The sequence below is a fragment of the Mus caroli genome, chromosome 3, assembly GCF_900094665.2.
Source record: "Mus caroli chromosome 3, CAROLI_EIJ_v1.1, whole genome shotgun sequence".
Lineage (NCBI taxonomy): Eukaryota > Metazoa > Chordata > Mammalia > Rodentia > Muridae > Mus > Mus caroli.
The window spans coordinates 25,642,930-25,661,338 of record NC_034572.1 but is presented as its reverse complement, the minus strand read 5'-3'; the positions used below and the strand labels follow the sequence as shown (position 1 = coordinate 25,661,338).

The following is an 18,409-nucleotide window of genomic DNA, read 5'->3' as shown; positions in this document are numbered from 1 at the left end:
TAAGCCAGGACGCAGGAGTCTGAGGCAGCATGATCACTGTGAACTCCACACTTAGGCTATTTAATAAATCCAATCTCAACATAGTGATACATAATCAAACCTGTCTCAAGCAAAAAAGAAACAAAGAAATCAATGTCCTAATATCTCAGTCTCATTGTTATTCAAAATAGTGAGTGAAAATGCAGAATTAATCTTTTTATTTGGTGGTATTTTTAACCCAATAACAGATTAAAAATCTCCAGGTTAAATGATAAAAAAAAAAATTATATTCCAGAACTTCATTTTAAGTGCTTCTCAAAGACAGAGCACCAAGCAGTGCTTGGGAGGCAGCTCTCAGTGTTTGGTCCATGCTGAAATCAGCTGCGAGGCTTCTCCATCAAATATCTGCCCCAGCACATCTGATTCAGCACAGTAAACTGCAGTAGGCATGGATATTCTTATTAAACTCCAATCTGACAGAAGTAAAGACAGTACAACTATTAGCCTAGGATATTTTTAAAATTAGTGTAGAGAGTTAATTACCTACTTTAACTGCTTTGAAATGTGCCATTTCTGTAAGACTAAAATGTAGAGAAATGATAAACTACTTTTTCAAAGAATTGACAGACCTTCAATCTTGAAAAAGCCTTTAAAATTGTCCACTGAAATGATCCTACGGAATTTAACATGAATACTATTTAACAGCAAATTTTATTTAATATATAATTACAATTCCCTTTTTAAAAAAGCTCTAAAGTCAAATAATACAAAACAAAATTAGAAAATACTTTCTAAGATATTCAGCATTTTAAAGAAAGAGTTTGAAAACCTGCTGTAACACTTAAATAATTAAGAATCTTTGCTAAAACACTGCATCATAACAGAGTAGGTAAAGAACTTACCGCAGGGATTCTCTGTGTTAGAATGACTCCCAGATTCTCATAAAGTGCGCGCACATTAGAGTAAGTAACAGCATAGCATTAAAAGAATGACATTCAGTCTCTGAGCTCTCGTCACAAATAACTCTGGAAGAGCAAATGACTAAACCAATATCAATTTAAAATAATTTTAGATACGCAAGGAATACAAATTAAAAAAACAATCTGACCTACTTCAGATTCCACTTATATGAAATAATGCTGAAAGTAACAACTTAGAAGCTTTCAAATGCTAGTTAGCAAGTCTGGGATTGTGTGGCTTGGTGCTGTGTTGTTAGGGGCTGTGCTGCACGCCTGGAGAATGCGGGGAGGATGTGGAGGGCTTTAGGTTGCACAGAAGTCCTAGGCCAGTCTGGGCTGTGAAGTGCTAAACAAACAAAAGACTGTCATTTCACTCTAGGAGACTGCACATAGCACAGACATCATGACAGCAGCTTTTGGAACCCTGTTTAACCTTCTTGCCTTAACTTTCCAGAATGCTGTGATTATAGGTATGTGTGCGCCCACCTAACTACAGCACTTAAAAAAAAAAAAATGTTCATTATATGCTTGGATTAATGAAGCTGTGATTTAAAGATAGCCCCTCCACTTTGGCAAACTTGTTAAAAAGGGTTGAGTCTTAATTTTTTTCAGTTTTGTTATATTCCAGTAAATTTTTATTGATCTTTAACCAGAAAAGATTAGCTGAACATTTTATACCTTACAAATTTAATTCCAACTCAGTATGTTCATTTAACATACACACAGATTTCTTAGCTAAATAATAAAATAAGTTTATTGTACAAAGGTGGTATTTCATACTCTCTCCAGTTAAGTTAGTCTCGCTGGTCATAATTTACTGTGAAAATGCTATAGCTCTAAGAAATGGGAAGACACCTGCAGTTTGCAAGAACTGAGGGTCCTAGTATGTCCTCTTAGTTCTATGACTTGGACCCAAAAAGGGAGGATTATGATGGAAGAATACAGTCTCAGTGAACACTGCGAGTCTGTTCCAGTGCAGTCCTGAAAACACGTGAGACCTAACTAATTGATGGCAGAGATGAGAAACAGTCACCAGGACTTGTCAGCAACAGGAACTGACTGGGAAACTGGAACTTAAAACGCAAAGTGAAATCAACTGATATGCAGAACAGTGAGAGGGGAAGAGGGAGCAGGCTGGAGGACGGGCGATGCTGAATTCTCTACACCCAGGGGAACGGAAAGGACCACTATAAAGCTATAGCCAACAACCAAAAGTTGCAGTTTTAATGTATAAATTTGAAAAACACATGTCTATAGAAAACTCAAATATAAAATGGTAAACAAACTGATAACCCAAAAGTATAGCTTATAATTGAAGTTAGGATATTAATTTTATTTGTGTGTACGTGTGTTGCCTTAGGCATGCAACTCAGGTTTCTTGATTTTTTTCTAAGTAATACATCAAATTTAGAAGCCAAGTGATTTCTAGTATGTATTTTATATCTAGAAAATTCCTTTTAGAACATTTATTTTAAAAAGTGCATAACTGATACAAGATAGGCTTATCAAAAATTTTCAAAACTTGTTATATATTCACTTCCAATAATCTACAAATCTAATAAAATATAAAATGAATCAAATTCCAAAACTGTCTTCTGACCACTTAAAAACACCAAATATCTATTTAAAAAAATATAGTTTCAACTCAAACAAAAATGGATCTGAGTACTGGTTTTCCCCAGAATCCTGAATTCACTCTAAATGAACACAAATTTACACACATTTTCTGGGTTTTGAGAGAAATACTTTGTTTGGCTTCATTAGAAAAGTTACCTCTAAAGGAATATATTAATAAATAGCACAATTCTTCCTCAGTATCTAAATTTTCATAGACATAAACATGAACTTGAATCCCTCCGACAGTTTCCATACTGGTCCACAGGGCTTACAAACAGAAACACTTTGAAGTTGATATTACTGTAGATTTTGTTTAAACAGCAAGGAGAGAACAACAAAAAACCCCAGGTCAGATTCGACCTAAGGAACAAACAAGTCTACAATGCAAAGTGAAGATGGAATTAAGGCAGCATTAACAGTGTCTCAAACCGACCCACCCAAAACAGTGTGGTGCGGTGGAAGCGCTCCTTCACAGGCTGGCTGTTTACAATAAAATCCAAAGACCAAAACCAGCACTGACTGATGCAGTGTCAGGTGCTTTGACTTCCGTGAACAAAGACTAATGGGCACACAGCTCAAATGAGTGGGGGTTAATAAGAATATGCACCTTACCAGACATATTTATGTCTACTGCCGAGGATGGCCTAGCAAGTCCATGTCCTCAAAGTCAATATAACTGTTGTAAAAAAATCAACTGTGGTTCCGAATATCCATTCACAGTGGACCTCAGCAGTGTGTCTGATGTAGGAGACTGACTGTCTGTGACAGGCAGGAGCATCTGGTGGTCTTCAGTCCCAAGTGGAAGCGCTAAGGGTAGAGTCATATCAGAAGGCTTCACATCTAGTGTTTCTGACAAAGGACTTCTCTGTATGGAGTCTTGTTCACTTACAGCATGGTCATCTACACTGCAATCTGGATTTTTATCAGTACCTGAAACAGAAGGGAAAGTATACTGGCTCTAGCAATGCAAAACCAAACAACTGTCTGAGGTGCACTAATCCACTTTCAGGTCCTAGAAACACTCAGCCTCCACAACCACGTGCAACCTGTTTCTCTCTCCCCCATGTGCCTGAAGTTTGCACTGATACTACACAGCATGTATCAAGAACAGGGCCAAGCACAAACACAAGTACACAAATGAGTGTAAACATTCTAAGGCCAGGTGAGCTCTCCTCCTCTACCTCATTACACAGATGCAAATCTCACCCTCTCTCCATGGCACCCGTAGACTACTCAGTCATGCCTCCACTCCTCAACTAGGCTGTAAATTCCTCCATGGTGAATGCTAAGTTAAACTTCCCTGATTTCTAAGTGCAGAAGGGCAACAAAGTAAATCAATCTCTGTACACTGATTAATTTAATGAGGAGTGCCCACTAGCCAGTGGCTTCAGGTTTGCAGTACACAACTTATCAGCTAAATCCAGAAGTGATATCTCCTAGAGATATCACCACACCAACTAGCGATGTGCCTTGCCTTCACTGCACTACTGGCAGTAACATGCTGACATGACTTCAGCAGCCTCGTTGGATAGCCAACAGTGCGTGCTTTGCTTACACCAAGTTGCAATTCTCTGTGCTCTGCGGTTTAACCAGTCAAGAAACAACCTGAGCGGTCTTGTCTGTTTGCAATGACTCTGTCCTGCCCGTCTCCATCCCCTGAATTTCTCTCCTCAATTTCTGTAGAAATAAGTCTTTTGTCTCCTGACAGCCCCTCCCTTTTAGATACTGTCTTTACGGGCCTTGCAAGCAATCTGCTGTCGGTCAGCATCCTGAGTGCCGGGACTATAGGCATGTGCTACCATGTCCAAGAGAACCTAAGGCCATGCTAATGCTTCAGAACAAATAGCTCCTTTAGCACTTCTGTACTTACGATGCTCTACAATTTCAATATAGTCAGATCTCTGACATTACATCCAGGTAGTAATTAAGCTCTTAAGAGAACCAGGACTATACCCTGTTCAACTTCATACACCCTGCAGCTATGTGTATCCATAGGTATTAAATGGACTATGAAGAGACTCACTGCAGTTTTCAGATGTTTCTACCCTAATCCTTACAATTAAACTTACTACAGTAAAACGAAGTCACACACACGTAAACTGTTTGATACTGGACACTGTACCCGGAGCTGCACACATGCTGTGTGAGCATTCTATCCCACTCTCTGATTCTCATCGTCACACCTGAGATACCTTTCATCTTGGCGGAATGTCATAAGTACAGTAAACCAAGCATCTAATGTCAGCAACGAGCCTAAAAGTTTGCAGTCTGGCTTCCTATACTGACAGGATGTTGAGCTACCAGGGCCTATTTCCTTCCACATTCTGATATTCACGAGAGCTCTTTTCTTTCTAACTACATTAGTCATCCTCAACGCATTATGGACAATAATAACATTGCATGCTTATATTGTCTTTCACTTTTGAAACTACTCAAAAGTCATGCTTTTTGCTTTTTGTTTGTTGGCTGGTTTGCTTGTTTGAGAAGGGACTACTTATGAAGCACAACTTGAACAACAACTGTCTTTCTCGTCACCTAAGTTACAGAGTTATAGGTGTGTGATATGTGCCACCATGCTTTGTGGCAAGTCTGATTTTTTAAAGAAGGAGATAAAGTTGGTTTTTATTATTATTATTATTATTGTTATTTTATATGTATGGGTGTTTTACTGCATGTGTGACTGGTGCCAGGGTCTGGTAGAGGACACTGGAACCCCTGGAACTAGAGCTACAGACAGCTGTGAGCTGCCATGTGGGTGCTGAGACTCTAACCCAGGTCCTCTGGAAGGGCAGCTAGTGCTCTTAAATGATGAGGCATCTTTCCAGCCCCTGAACATTTTAAATTTATTTTATTTTTATTTCTTTTATGAAGTTTAATATTTCAAAAACAGTGGAAAGAGGAATATTCTGTAAATTATAAAGCTACTTTCTTTATATGTATATACGTAAGTCTTTGTTACTGTTTTCTAAAATCACTTAATTCTATTCATTTGTTTGCTTGCTTGCTTGCTTGTTTATTTGTGTCTGTGTTTGTGTGTATATGTGTGTCGGAGAACAACTCTCAGGTAACTGTTCTCTTCTGGTACCTGTGAGATTTGGGAATAGAATTTAGGTTGTCAGGCCTGAGCACACAAGCTTCTAGCCCTGTTTTGTTGGGGACTATTTTGGTTTGTTTTTTGAGACAGGGCTTCACTATGTGGCTCAAGCTTGCCTGCAACTAGCTGTGTGGCCACCTTGACATTAAGAATTTGAGATATTACTGGGACAGCTTCCTGAGTATTGAGATTATAAGCATGATCCACTCTAGCTCCCTACATCTACTTTTAAACACAGATCTAGTTTCCAGTGTTGAAATGTGTTGCTCATCATGCTAAGGACCAGCACAATAGAGAAGTGCATGTCTAAGCACGTGCTCTTACCAGAATGGACCTTTGTTTTATGCTTCTTTAAGTTTTTAATGTCTGTGTATGAATTTCCACATAATTCACAGATAAATGGTCGTTCTCCTAAAAAACAAGGCAAGAACTTTAAAAACTTAGTATTTAAAAAATTGCTAGCTGACACACAACTATCAAATATTGATGACAATTAAGCAAGCACTCTTTTAATCACTTAGTTATAACTGTGAGATGAGAAACCCTACACCTTAGGTACACTTTTACTTAAGAAGTATAGCCCAATTTGGGGTGAAATTATGCATTTTCATTTTCTGAAGTTCTCACAAATTATCTACTCTGACATGTCACAAATGAGGAACTCTTCTAAGAAATACTGACAATATTCTACAACACAATTATTTTCCAATGCATACTGTTCAGGCTGGGGAATCTACCTCAGCGGAAGACTGCATGCCTAGCTAGCATCAGTAAAGCTCTGAGTTTGCTCCCCAGCACAGTGGGGGTCAGTGGATGACTGAAGAATCACTTAATATGTTACCCTAAAACCAAGAAACAGGAGGATACAGGAGCTGGCAGTGAGTTTAACAAGCCCCTTCTAGTATTCATAGCATGCTGGATAAGAATTATGAAGATAAATTTTTAAAAAAAAAATGTGAACAACTTTAAAAAGTAGCAGTTTTCCTTTAATTTTAATATTCAATGTTTTTTCATACATATTACATGTTATAACAAACATGCTGATAACAAAATCCATTCCTAAAATTTATATATAAGAACCCTACTTTATAATTCTGATAATTCCTTGTTTGATATATCTACTCAATTTAATGCAAATGTTTTCATTTGGAAATGATGGATATCTGGCATATTCCTTAGAAAATCTACACAATTCTTAACCAAATTTAAATTATACTCTAAACAACTAAAATAATAACAAAAGAAAGAAATGAACAAATAAAAAGCTGATATTTATACATGAGAAACTAATTATCACTAAGTTATACTAGATACTAGATATTCCACAATGGTTTCAAAGCCAAGGTTTATGTACAAAGGAATTAAGAGAGAACAAAAAACGATGCGTTCTCCCTAAACACAGACCTGTATGGGATCGAAAGTGTTTGTTGAGCTCTCCTGAGGAAATAAAACTTTTCCCACAAATACCACATATGTATGGTTTTTCACCTAGATGGAAAATAAAAGATAGCGAAGTGGTGTACTATACCAATATAATATTTATCAATTACAAGAGATCTAAATTAAGCTTTTAAAATTATCATCTATATAAAAGCCTTCCTATGATGTATCTGAGAAGCATCCAAAGTAATGAGCTATTCATTCTACATATCTAGATCGGTACTTTTTATACACTAGAGCATCATTTCTGAATTTCTTCTTTCCTACAAGAGATGACCTGGGCAAACAATTTGATTCATATGATTAAGGACATGTCTAATTCAAGTGACATTTCAAATCTTGCTATTTACTTTTATTATTCAAGGAGAATAAAAATATTTAAGGAAGATTATGGCCAAGAGCCCACCTTCTAAAAGAGACTCTGACCAGTACACTCTGTTTTCAAAACTTCTCATTTGCATCTGACACACCTGTCTTGAGTTCCAGATCTTGGAATGTCTATGCAAAAGAGGCCCAAGTCACAAGACAGGCTTCATGCCTAAGCCACCTCCGGCTTAACTCCCCATCCACATTCTTACTCACCAGAGACAGATTCTCAAAAAAGGCTAACTAGGTTTTCTCTAGTCGTAAAAACATGGCTCAATTCGATTTACATATTTCCAGAATTCTCTTACTTTAACAAGCATAAGCTAAAAAAATTTTCACCTACCTTGTATTATTCTACCAAATGTCAGATTCTTAATCTAATGGTTATGTGAAGATCATGAACATAGATAGCTTCAAAACTACCAATGTAGATATCTAAAACGGCTACAGTCTACCTTTTGAAAAGGCCCAACCCCCACTTCTCTTGGCTACAAGCTTGTTACAAGCAATCTCAGTAGTAGACTCTCACCTGTGTGCTTCCGAGAATGAGTGATAAGAGAGCTAGAGACGGCAAATGCCTTTCCGCACGTGTCGCACACATAAGGCTTTTCTCCAGTGTGTCTGCGGACATGATAGGTCAGTGTGCTGGCCTGGGCAAATCTCTGCCCACATCTATCACAAACATATGGCTTTTCTCCACTGTGTTTCCTGTTAGTGAACATAAAGCAACAGTGCTAAGTAAAGCAATCCGGAGGTCACGGATACATCAAGTACTTCTTATAGAAAGTGCTATATTTCAGGCAACATTCATCTCAACAGGTGACACCAAGGGCCAATGGCTTGGTCCCCAGCTAGAGAGAGTTTAGCAGATGGAAACATTAGGAGGCTTGGCCTGACCCGCTTCTAATTAGGCCTTACCTCCTAAAAAAGCAGGTCACAGACTGTACCTTTGTCTCCACCCCTCTTCAACCTCTGCTTCTTGTCTGCCACAGGATGAGCAGTGGATTCCACCACATCCTCTCTGGCATATTTCTTTGCCTCATCAAAGGCCCACAAGCTATGAGGCAGGAGAACAGGGCCTGAAGCCTCTACACCTGCCTGCCAACACGGGCCCTCCTTCTTAGGGTAACTGCCTCAGAGTGACAGCTGGAGACATGGAAAGAAAGAAGAGTGCCACGGAGGCATCCTCTGTGACTGCCTCACAGTGGGGTTCAGACACTTTAGAACTTTATGAGGAATTAGAGAAAGTTTAGAGATGCAGGTTAGAGATGTTCTAGAAGACTCCAGCAGAGCTCCGTGGACCGTTCAGAAGACCATCGTCCTGACAGAGATGTGCACTGCAGCAAGGGATGATAGGAAATGTCAATGACTCCAACACTTGTGGCGCCAATGCATGAGCATTCAAAGTTTGAAGATAGCTATAGACGGACCACTTTTAGGAAGGGGAAGCGGTGTCAGGAAAGACATGCTGAGTACTAGAAGGAAATAATGCCACTGGGAACTGAACTTGAGAACAATTTTGAATTCTGGCAATTACCTTGTTTACATTTTATCCATGCCCCGAGGCTCTGAGCTTGGTCTAAAGATTTAAATTTTCCAGTGGAAGAAATGTCAAGGCTGCATAGTACACAGATGTTTCAAGCATTACTGGCTACTTTTAGCTAGATTTACAGTGAGCAAAAACAAAGTGGAAATTTTTGAAGAACTTAGAAGTTTGGCTTGAAAAGAAGTAAGTAAAGCTGGGACCAAGAAGACTTGGTTGAGGAATATTTAGCAAAGGAAAAGTAAGTCAATGGGCTGGGAGCACAGCTCAACGGTAGAGCAATTGTCTAGCATGTTGGAGGGCCTGTGTTCAGTTCCTAGCACCATAAAGCAGAACAAACAAAAATCCTCATCAGTGGTATATTCTTGTTATCCCAGCTCTCAAGAAGTGAGGTAGGATTTTGGGTCTGCAACCAGCCTGGGCTATACAGCAAGATCCTGCCTCAAACAAACCAAAAAAGTAGAAAACTAGCCAAATCCTAGTCATCAAAAGTGACAGGGTGTGAAAATGCATATTCATTTGGTTTGAGAACCTACTAAGCTCCTTGCCTGCATACACTGTTTCCATGTGCTTTGCCCAAGGTCAGCCACATAGGCACTCAGAGTCTACTGTAGCCATTGTTCACACACAGGCCATGGCTACTACTTCCCCTGGGAGACTGTGGTAGAGCTATCTATCACAGTAGTCAGGAAGAAGAGGCAGAGGAGGAGCATGCAGGGAAGGCTGGGGCAAGAGGCAACAATGAGAATCTAGGGAAACAGTTCTTTAGCCAGGTCTCAATACCTAAACTATCGCCCCCTCTAGTTCTCTGATTAAGTCAGAGCCACTACCCTCACAATCACCTTTGAAATGTTACACACTGTTACACTGGGGACTATGCCTTCCACAAATGGGCATTTGGGAGGTATCTCAGGGCCAAACAATTTTCTATCTCCTGCTGGAGATGTTCAAGCACACCCCATGTGAATACACTCAGCCATCTCTAAGGTTCTCCAGGCTGCATAGCTTCAGGATCTCTCAAAAGTTCACGTCTAAGCTGAGCCTTTAACCCCAGAACTCCAAAGGCAGAGGCAGGTGGGTCTCTCTGAGTTCAAGGCCAGACTGGTCTACAGAGCCACTTCTAGGACAGCCGGGGCTACACAGCGAAATTCTGTCTGGAAATAACAACAAGAACAAAAAAGTCCAGGTCTAAAGTCTCAGAGATTTGGGCAACTCTTATAAAAATCAAAACACAGTTTACACAAATCCCACAATACAATTTTCACTCCAAAGGAGAGGAATGAAAATGGAAGGAAGATGAGAGCCAGATGGAAACTTGGTGGACAAGCATCAAACTCTCTTGTTCTACAGTCAGCACAATGTCCTGTGAGGCTTACCCTGCGTGCTCTCTGTGTGCTCACAGAAAATGCACTACCCATTAGATTGTAATAATTAACTAACATAAAGGTCAAACGACTCATTTTCTTTTACCTTGCATGAATCTTGAGGTTGCTAGAAGTTGCAAACTGTAAATTGCACACATCACATTTATAGGGTTTTTCCTCACCATGATGCATGCGACTATGGAAGACCAGCTGGCATTTCTGAGCAAATCCTTTATCACACAGTTCACATTTATATGGCCTTTCCCCTAAAAAAAATAACATTTATATTACGAAGATATTAGGAAAAAAAAATCCTATTTTACTTGCTAAAGTCATAAAGTTTTAAGGTTTTTAAGAATTCCAACAGTACTGGTTTAAGGTTTTTAAGAATTCCAACAGTACTGGTTTTCGTTTGCAGAAGATGGTACAACTTCCAAGTAACAAAAACAAACGGGATGTCTTTCAAGACGACTGAAAACACTAGAAGCAAAGAAATCAATCGTAACAGTGAAAGGTGATCAGCAAGAAGAATAGATAAAATACAAACCTAAGCAGAAAGTCATGCAAATCAGAGGTAAACAGAAAAGCTGAGAAAGAAGGATCTTCAAAAACCAATGAAATCTAGGAGCATGTAATGGGAAGTGGTGGTAATATGTGAAAATTGGCCTGAGTTTTAGTATTTAACTCTGTTAAATGTTTAAAAAACTAGAACCAAGCAAGGCGTAATGGCACAGCTCCATGATCCTGACTACTCTGGAGGGTGAGGCAGGGAGACTGCAGATTCAAGATGGTTTTAGCAACATAGCAAGACACAGTCTCAGAATAAAAAAAGTCCTATTGGGGAGGGGGAAGGGCTAGCTTAGTGGTAGAGCGCTTGTGCAGCATGTTCAAGGCCCTACGTTCAATCTCCAGCAGGGGCTGGGGTTAGGACCAAGTTTATGCATATTATGAGAGAAAAGGGTGTAAGGACCTGATGCACTAGAACTCAAATGTCAATTATAACAAAGAGCTATTAAATACTTGGTTACAATCACAAATAAAATTTTAGGATTCTAATGTTCTCAGGAGGAAGAGGCAGGCAGATTTCTGAGTTCGAGGCCAGCCTGATCTACAGAGTGAGTTCCAGGTCAGCCAGGGCTATACAGAGAAACCCTGTCTCGAAAAAAACAAAAAAATAAAAATAAAAAAGGATTCTAATGTTAAAACCTTTTACGGATAAAAGAATATGGCAAACTTTGTTCGTAAGCAATGAATGTTGTATGCTAATGTCATCTGTATGGGCTGAAGATAAAACTTAGTAGTACAATGCGTGCTCACTTGAAGCCCTGGCTTCAATTCTCAGTGCCAAAACAGAAAACACAAACAGCACTAAGCCACCACAGCAGGAAAACAGAACAGTGGCCTTTCCCAGGAAGCAGGTTTACCTGTGTGAGTCCTCACATGCGTCTTTAGTTGGTTGCACTGGGTAAACGCCTTTCCGCACAAGTGGCAGACGTAGGGCTTGACTCCTTTGTGTATTCTCATGTGCCTTCGAAGGCTGCTGGCTTCCGAAAACACCTTCCCGCAAGTGTTGCACATTGGCTTGGCCTTGGAAAACCTTGGATCCAGCTCTTCCCCGGCGTTCTCCAGCTCATATGGACTCTTTACACTGGCTATGTTAGACATGGAGTGTTCTTTCAGGGCACAATGCGACTGTGATTTCCGACGTTTCCGTTTGACTGTAACAGTTTGCACAATATCTTGTGTTGGAAAAGTATTCTCCACAACCGAGGTCAACTCAAGTTCTGAATTGTCATTTCCTTGAATGATTTGCTCTACTACAGGTGAGGACAACTTACTCGTCTCTAGGAATAATTCCACAGATGCGCTCTCTAGAACATCACTGGGGTACTGCACTGTTTTGCTCTGCCCTGGTTTCTGGGAACTGAAAGCCTTCTTCTTTTTTTTACTTTGAGACGATTTCTTTGTCCATGCCCGTTGTTTAGGGTCTGCCTGAACGGGGTCTGTGGAGACTTCTGATTTCTCCCGACTGTTAGAATCTCGCAGAGTAAGCAGGCAGGTCTGTTGATTCAATTCGATGTTTCCAGTAATACTAGATATTTCTGTAGAAGAGGGACTAGCAATGAAAGCGAAATCCTCCATCTTTATTTTACATTTAGTTACTACCTCTTCTACTTTGAGATAGTCAGCAGCCTGATGGATTTCTTTAACATTCCAACTGAAAGGAAACAGGACAATGACAATATATACTGATCAAAAAAAAAAAAAAAAAAAAAAAAAAATCAAAAACAAAACCGGAAACAGCTGTACTTACTCAAATGTCTCTTAAAGATCTAATAAAACAGAACGCTGGACATTTTTAAACTAAGTAAGAAATGTATAGACTGTAACTCAGAATGTTTGAGCAGGTATCTCCAATTCTATGTTACTGAAAAGATGAAAAGAATGTAGAGTAACAAAATACTTTTTTGTTACAAAATGTATTTTCTGGTTGCTTAGAAAACAATAACAAACAAACAAACAAACAAAAGACAGACACTTGAATTGAATTTAAAAACGATTGCTGGGTGGTCAGGAAGCTGGCTCAGCGGGGAAAGCCATCAGCTGTGAAAGCCTAAGACCCAAGGGACCCACTTGAGAAGGCACTGTGACTGTGCACATGTCCCATCATCCCTGCACTCTCCTCAAGATGTCAGGCAGACACAGGCCAGTTAACCATACAGCAGCAGAAACAAGACCCCATCTCAACAGGATGAAGAGAGAAATGAGTCCCCCAAACTGGTGTCTGACCTCTACTTGCGTGTGGTACACATGTGAGCATCCTGCACTGGAGAACACACATACATTTGTTTTACTTCTGTTGAGACAGGGTATCTCTTTGTAGCTTTGACTAACCTGAAACTTACCATGTAGGCTGGACTCAAACTCATAGGGGTCACCTGCCTCTCCCTCATGAGCCCTGGGATTAAAGGCATGCACACTGTGCCCTGCTATTTTTTTTTTTTTTTTTAATGTTGTTGGCAATACCCTGCTTCCTCCCATTCCTTCTGAGGCTTCCTCAGAAATCAATCAACTTTTCTGGATTGGCAACAGAAAGAGTTAAATGAAAACTGTTTCCTAATCTTCTCTCCTGCCTTGGGAAGTACTTTTAACTAGGTTTCTCAAGCTTTGCTGTGAATATGAATCATGGGGAGGTCTTGTTAATAAAAACTGACATTTAGCCATCTATGAGAAAGTGCCAGAAAGCCTGGAACTGTTATACACTCTCTACTAAGAAAGGTGTTCCAGGATGTTCCAATCAACTTAAGATTTTTTTTTTTTTTCACAAATAGTTAATGGAGAAAGAGACCAGGTGGAAGGTAGGTGGCTTGTGTCTACAACAGAGAACTCTGGGGACTGTATTGAGGCCATCCTCAGCCACAGAGTGAGTTTCTGTCAAACTCACACAGTGAGATCTTATCTCAAAAAAACTAAAAAAGAAAACCTAAAAATTAAAAAACTCTCCCAAAATCCACTGATCTGCAGTTAGTATTAAATACTCTATATTCTTCAGCCCATTCAATTCATCAATTATTTACCAAATTTTAATTATTGTGGAAGATTAACTTATCTCTGCTCATTATCCCAATAAAACAATTCTAAAACATGAATACTTCCTTTTCAGAAAAAACAAGAGGTGTTTTGATCCTAGCACGTATAAGAAGTGTACATTCTTATTATGGAATAAGCTTCAAACTACAAGGAAAGGATCTTAACTGTGTACAGGCATACATCTGTGGAGATGGCCTGGAAAAAGATGTGTATGAAAAGTATTAATAGTCCTAGTCAGTAGGTGGCAGAATCTCATGAGCATTTTTCCCTTCCAAGTTTCCTCTAAGAAATGTAGAACTGAAGAGGGCAGAGAATAAAGACGATAAAATATAAACTAAACAAGTGTTTGTTGCACAGTGGGGGCTTCAAGTAAGCTTTCACTCAGTCTTTACAATAATACCAATATAGTTACTACTATCTCACTTTTATGAGGAGATTAAGGCTCCCAGAGGCCTTTAGGTGACATATGATCAGCCAATCAGAAAGATACAATTCCAATGTCTATTTGTTTTTTCTTCAGTAAGTCTGGTTAGCCCGGAACTCAAAGAGATGCACCTGCCTCTGCATCCCAGGTTCTGGGTTAAATGCGTGCACCACCGTGACTGGCCTATAAGTCTGTTCTACCAGCCAATACCCTACTTGTGCTCATGCTTCTACTAGAAATGAAGGAAAGAAGGCAAGCACAATCTGTCCAGATCCTTTTTGCTTCTGCCCTTTCTACTTTTCTCCCACAACTAGGAATGCCTGACTATTAGCCTAACTTTTACACAGACGAGACAACATATCTGTGTCATAAGACTCTGAGGAGCCTACTTACTGTTAAAGGGGCAGCAGTAAGCATCTTTTCACATAGTCTGTGTGTGTTCCTGTGCACACGTGCATGCAGATGTGTGTGTATTTGTGTATGGAAGCCGCAGACAATTCTGCGTGTCTTCCTCTGTTGCCCTTCACACCTTATTATATGAGTCAGGATCTTTCCCTGAGCTCGAAGCTCCCAGATTCTGCTAGGGGGGGCTGGCGGGCAGGCGGGCTAATGAGCTCCAAGGAACCACCTGTATCCACCCCAGCAGCACTGGTATCACAAAACTGCTTTTATATGGTGGCTAAGGACCCGAAATCAGGTCCTCATCCTTGCACAGCAGGCACTTGACCAATGCACCTCTGGAGCCCAGCGGTTAAGACCCTTCAGAGAAACCCAGTGATGCCTCTGGCTTGATTTAAGCTTTGGATAGGTTGACAACGGTAACACACTTAATGCTACTTGCATTTCCACGAAGTTACTTTCCAGAACCACAATCAGAAAGTCCTGCACGTTGCCATTTAAATATGAGCAGTAGAAGGCATTAGGCCATGAGGCCAGGGGTGGTTCTTCAACAACTCTACTCCAATTACTCCAAATACAGCAATGGACAGAGACTGTGTGAGAGAGGGCCTGAGGGACACGAAGACCAAAGGAAAACCCACTTTAAATTCAGAACTTGCAAAATTGAAATAGTTTTTTTGGTTTTTTTTTTTTTTTTTTTTTTTTTTTTTTTTTTTGGTGAATAAGTCTGCCAGATGGAATTCTTGACGTTAATGTGTATTGTTTGTTTGTTTTTGTTTTTTCAAGACAGGGTTTCTTTGTGTAGCCCTGGCTGTCCTGGAACTTCCTCTGTTGACCAGGCTGGCCTTGAATTTACTAGGTCCTGCCTGCCTCTGCCGCCCACCACCAGCTTTAATGTGTTTTTTGTGCTTACCAAACATCTTTTCATCCTCAGCAGTTCTACTGAAGCTATAATGTGTGTGTGTGTGTGTGTGTGTGTTGTGTATCAACACTGAGAATGACCATGGAGAGCAAATTGGAAAAACAGGAATCAGGCTCTAAAGACTGACTAGATTTTATAACTGAATAAAAACATGTACTTTACCTGTCGAGATTTAAAGTTCCTGTATATATAAACTCCAACAGTTTCTGAAATCCGTCAGCCTTCACCTGACTCTGATCAAGAAAAACATTGTTCTCAGAAGTGCTTCTGTAGATCGCCCCAAAATACTCACTAAAGGAGGCAAGCACATTCCTATGTGCCTTAAACTGGAATTCTCCAATCACTACGGTACAGTCGCAAAGAAATCCTGCTTCCCGTTGCTTATTCAGTCTCTCTAAAAGGTGCTCACAGTGGTGTGAATACTGCATTTTGCTAGCAGAATGGGATTTCACCCTTGATCTAAAAAAGACAAGAAGAGACGGTGAACTGATAGCCGTAAACTTTCATCAAACATTCACCCATGCAGCGGTAAGGGAGTGTGGGACAAAAGACTAAACTCCAAGAACACAGCTCTTACTTTGCCTCCAACCCCCCAAAGCCTCATCGAACACTCGTGGTGATTAAATGCTTTTCTTTGTTTTACTGCACTAGAACACTAATGCAATAAAAGGCAGTGAAAAAAAAAAAACAACAAAAAAACATGTCACAGTTGTAAAGAGGGCCGTAAAATCCTAAGCTTCTAGAGTTGACCCCTCAAACTTTCAAGCTCCAACAGGCATCTTTACCTGAAGGTGCTTAAACAAATAGACTAAGAAAAGCCTCCCTGAAACAGGATAAGAACACGATACGAGTTGTTCCCCTTGCTCTCTGATCACTGAACCCTGTAAGCAGAGATGGTGAGGTTCCAAGCGCCAGGCAAGTGCAAGGGGGCGGGAACGCCCCGACCCGCTGTGTCAAAGGTTCCATCACTCTCCCGAGGAGGACACACCCCTTGCCTGCCTGCTGCTTGCCTGGCAGCGGCGGAGGGCGACAGTCCCAGCCAGTCCCCGGCCTCCGCTGCCTTGCCCTCCCAGCTTGCACTCCCGCGAGTTCCCACGGCACCGGCCATGACTATATATACCGCGGACGCTGCATCTCCCAAGACACCCTCCTCCGCCCCGAATCGCGCTCGATCTCCGAGGCGCCGGGCCACACAAGACCCCGGGATCCCAGAACGCAGGGACGCTAGGCCAGACAGAGGGCGGCACTCACCCGTAGCCGCCCAAGGGAAACAGTTTCTTCACTCTCTCACCGCCATCTTGGGAGGACGTCACCGCGACGCTCCGCCTCTCCCTTCCTCCTCTGCGATAGCGTCACGTCCGGGTGTGTGATCCATTGGGGACACCGGCGATAGGACGCTAGAAATCTACTAGGGCCGGCGAGCTGGGTCTCAGAGCCCTGACTTCCCGGCATGCCCAGGTCTCCGGATCACACCTCCTTGCTCACTCGCATCGGGTGCGAGCTGCTCACCTTGTCAGCCCGCAGCTGTCGGCCCAGATTCTGGACAGAGACCCGGCTTGAGTGCAGAGCCGGCCTCTCCCGGAACCGCGCTGCGCGCTGCATGCTGGGAGTTGTAGTTCTTTTCCTCGCCTGTCATCCTGTCTTCATTAGCGCCCCTCCAGTGGAGATGACTGTGTTGTGCACCCTGGTTCTTGACCGGGGCGAATGGGAGGGATATGCTTAAGTCGAGGCCAATCACTCTTTCCTCTTTTGCATATCCGAAAGCTCTTGGGACCCCCAGAATTCTGTTTGAACCGGCTCACCAAAGCTCATCTACCAGAATGCCCTTACCTGGCAACAGAGATGAGATGTTCGAAAGCAAAGCAAAGCAGCAGGGCACACTGGGCATGCGCAACGTGGGAGGAAGGTGGGCTTTCTACCGGAAAAGGTTTTCCTACGTCTGAACCAGAATCATTTTAGCTCAGTTATTTTTATTTACCTCGAAATCAGAGTTAGTGCAGTAAAGGGAGAAGAGCAAACTTATCGCTGCACTGTACGAAAGTGCCAAATGTTTTGATGTGTTCTTCCCTAGAACCTGCGGACGTCATAAATCTTAAAAAGCACAACCGAAACGTTTGTTAGTATAAGTTACGTTTATGCTTTTTTAAGGAATTTACCTGTGACTTTATTTAAAAGACAGTGTCAAAACCTCTGAGAGTTTTTTCCATACCGGAATCTTTTTGCTTATATCTCTGTGAAGAATTTGTGAATAAAACCACGAGTCGTGTTTATAAGAAAAATGTTGAGGCTACTTTTTTATATGTCTGAGTATAAATTTCTTTTTAATTTCATCTTTTTGTCAAACCCTTTCGATAATGTGTTAATTCTGAAATATTTAGTGAACTTGACATTTAAATTAAGAACAAAATTTAGCCTGACATGGGGGGGGGGGGGTAAATGGAATCTCGAGGGGAGAAAACTGAGTACAGACAGGCTTCAGAGGCTAGAAATTGGGAGAGTGCAAGGCAAGCCATCTAGAATCAGTAGCAGCTACCTACTTCATCAGCCCTTTTTGTTGCTGCTCTCGTCTGTGTGTTGCGTTTGTTATCAACTTTAAAAAAGCTGAGTTAAGGTCGTTTCTTTACCGTTTTAAAAGCTATGTTTCCGCCCGGTTTCGAACCGGGGACCTTTCGCGTGTTAGGCGAACGTGATAACCACTACACTACGGAAAC

General features: G+C 41.0%; 1 protein-coding gene and 1 non-coding gene across 5 annotated transcripts; both read right to left on the bottom strand.

The window, feature by feature from the left end:
• Positions 1-180: 180 nt before the first annotated feature.
• Positions 181-17,558, bottom strand: Mynn (myoneurin). 4 transcript variants are annotated; one of them, XM_021158301.1, is made up of 8 exons: positions 16,950-17,558; positions 15,861-16,157; positions 11,787-12,580; positions 10,469-10,628; positions 7,985-8,163; positions 7,054-7,137; positions 5,974-6,060; positions 181-3,485 (listed from the first exon to the last, which is right to left on the bottom strand). In XM_021158301.1, exons 2-8 carry the CDS (start codon positions 16,124-16,126, stop codon positions 3,223-3,225), a joined length of 1,833 nt encoding a protein of 610 aa, XP_021013960.1. In that variant the 5' UTR covers positions 16,127-16,157; positions 16,950-17,558; the 3' UTR covers positions 181-3,222. The 4 variants fall into 4 exon arrangements, with proteins under 4 accessions (XP_021013960.1, XP_021013962.1, XP_021013961.1 ...); XM_021158303.1 differs by having other exon boundaries at positions 15,991-16,157; XM_021158302.1 differs by lacking the exon at positions 7,054-7,137.
• A 778-nt stretch (positions 17,559-18,336) lies between these two features.
• Trnav-aac lies at positions 18,337-18,409 on the bottom strand. The gene has a single exon. It is a non-coding gene; the product is annotated as a tRNA-Val (tRNA).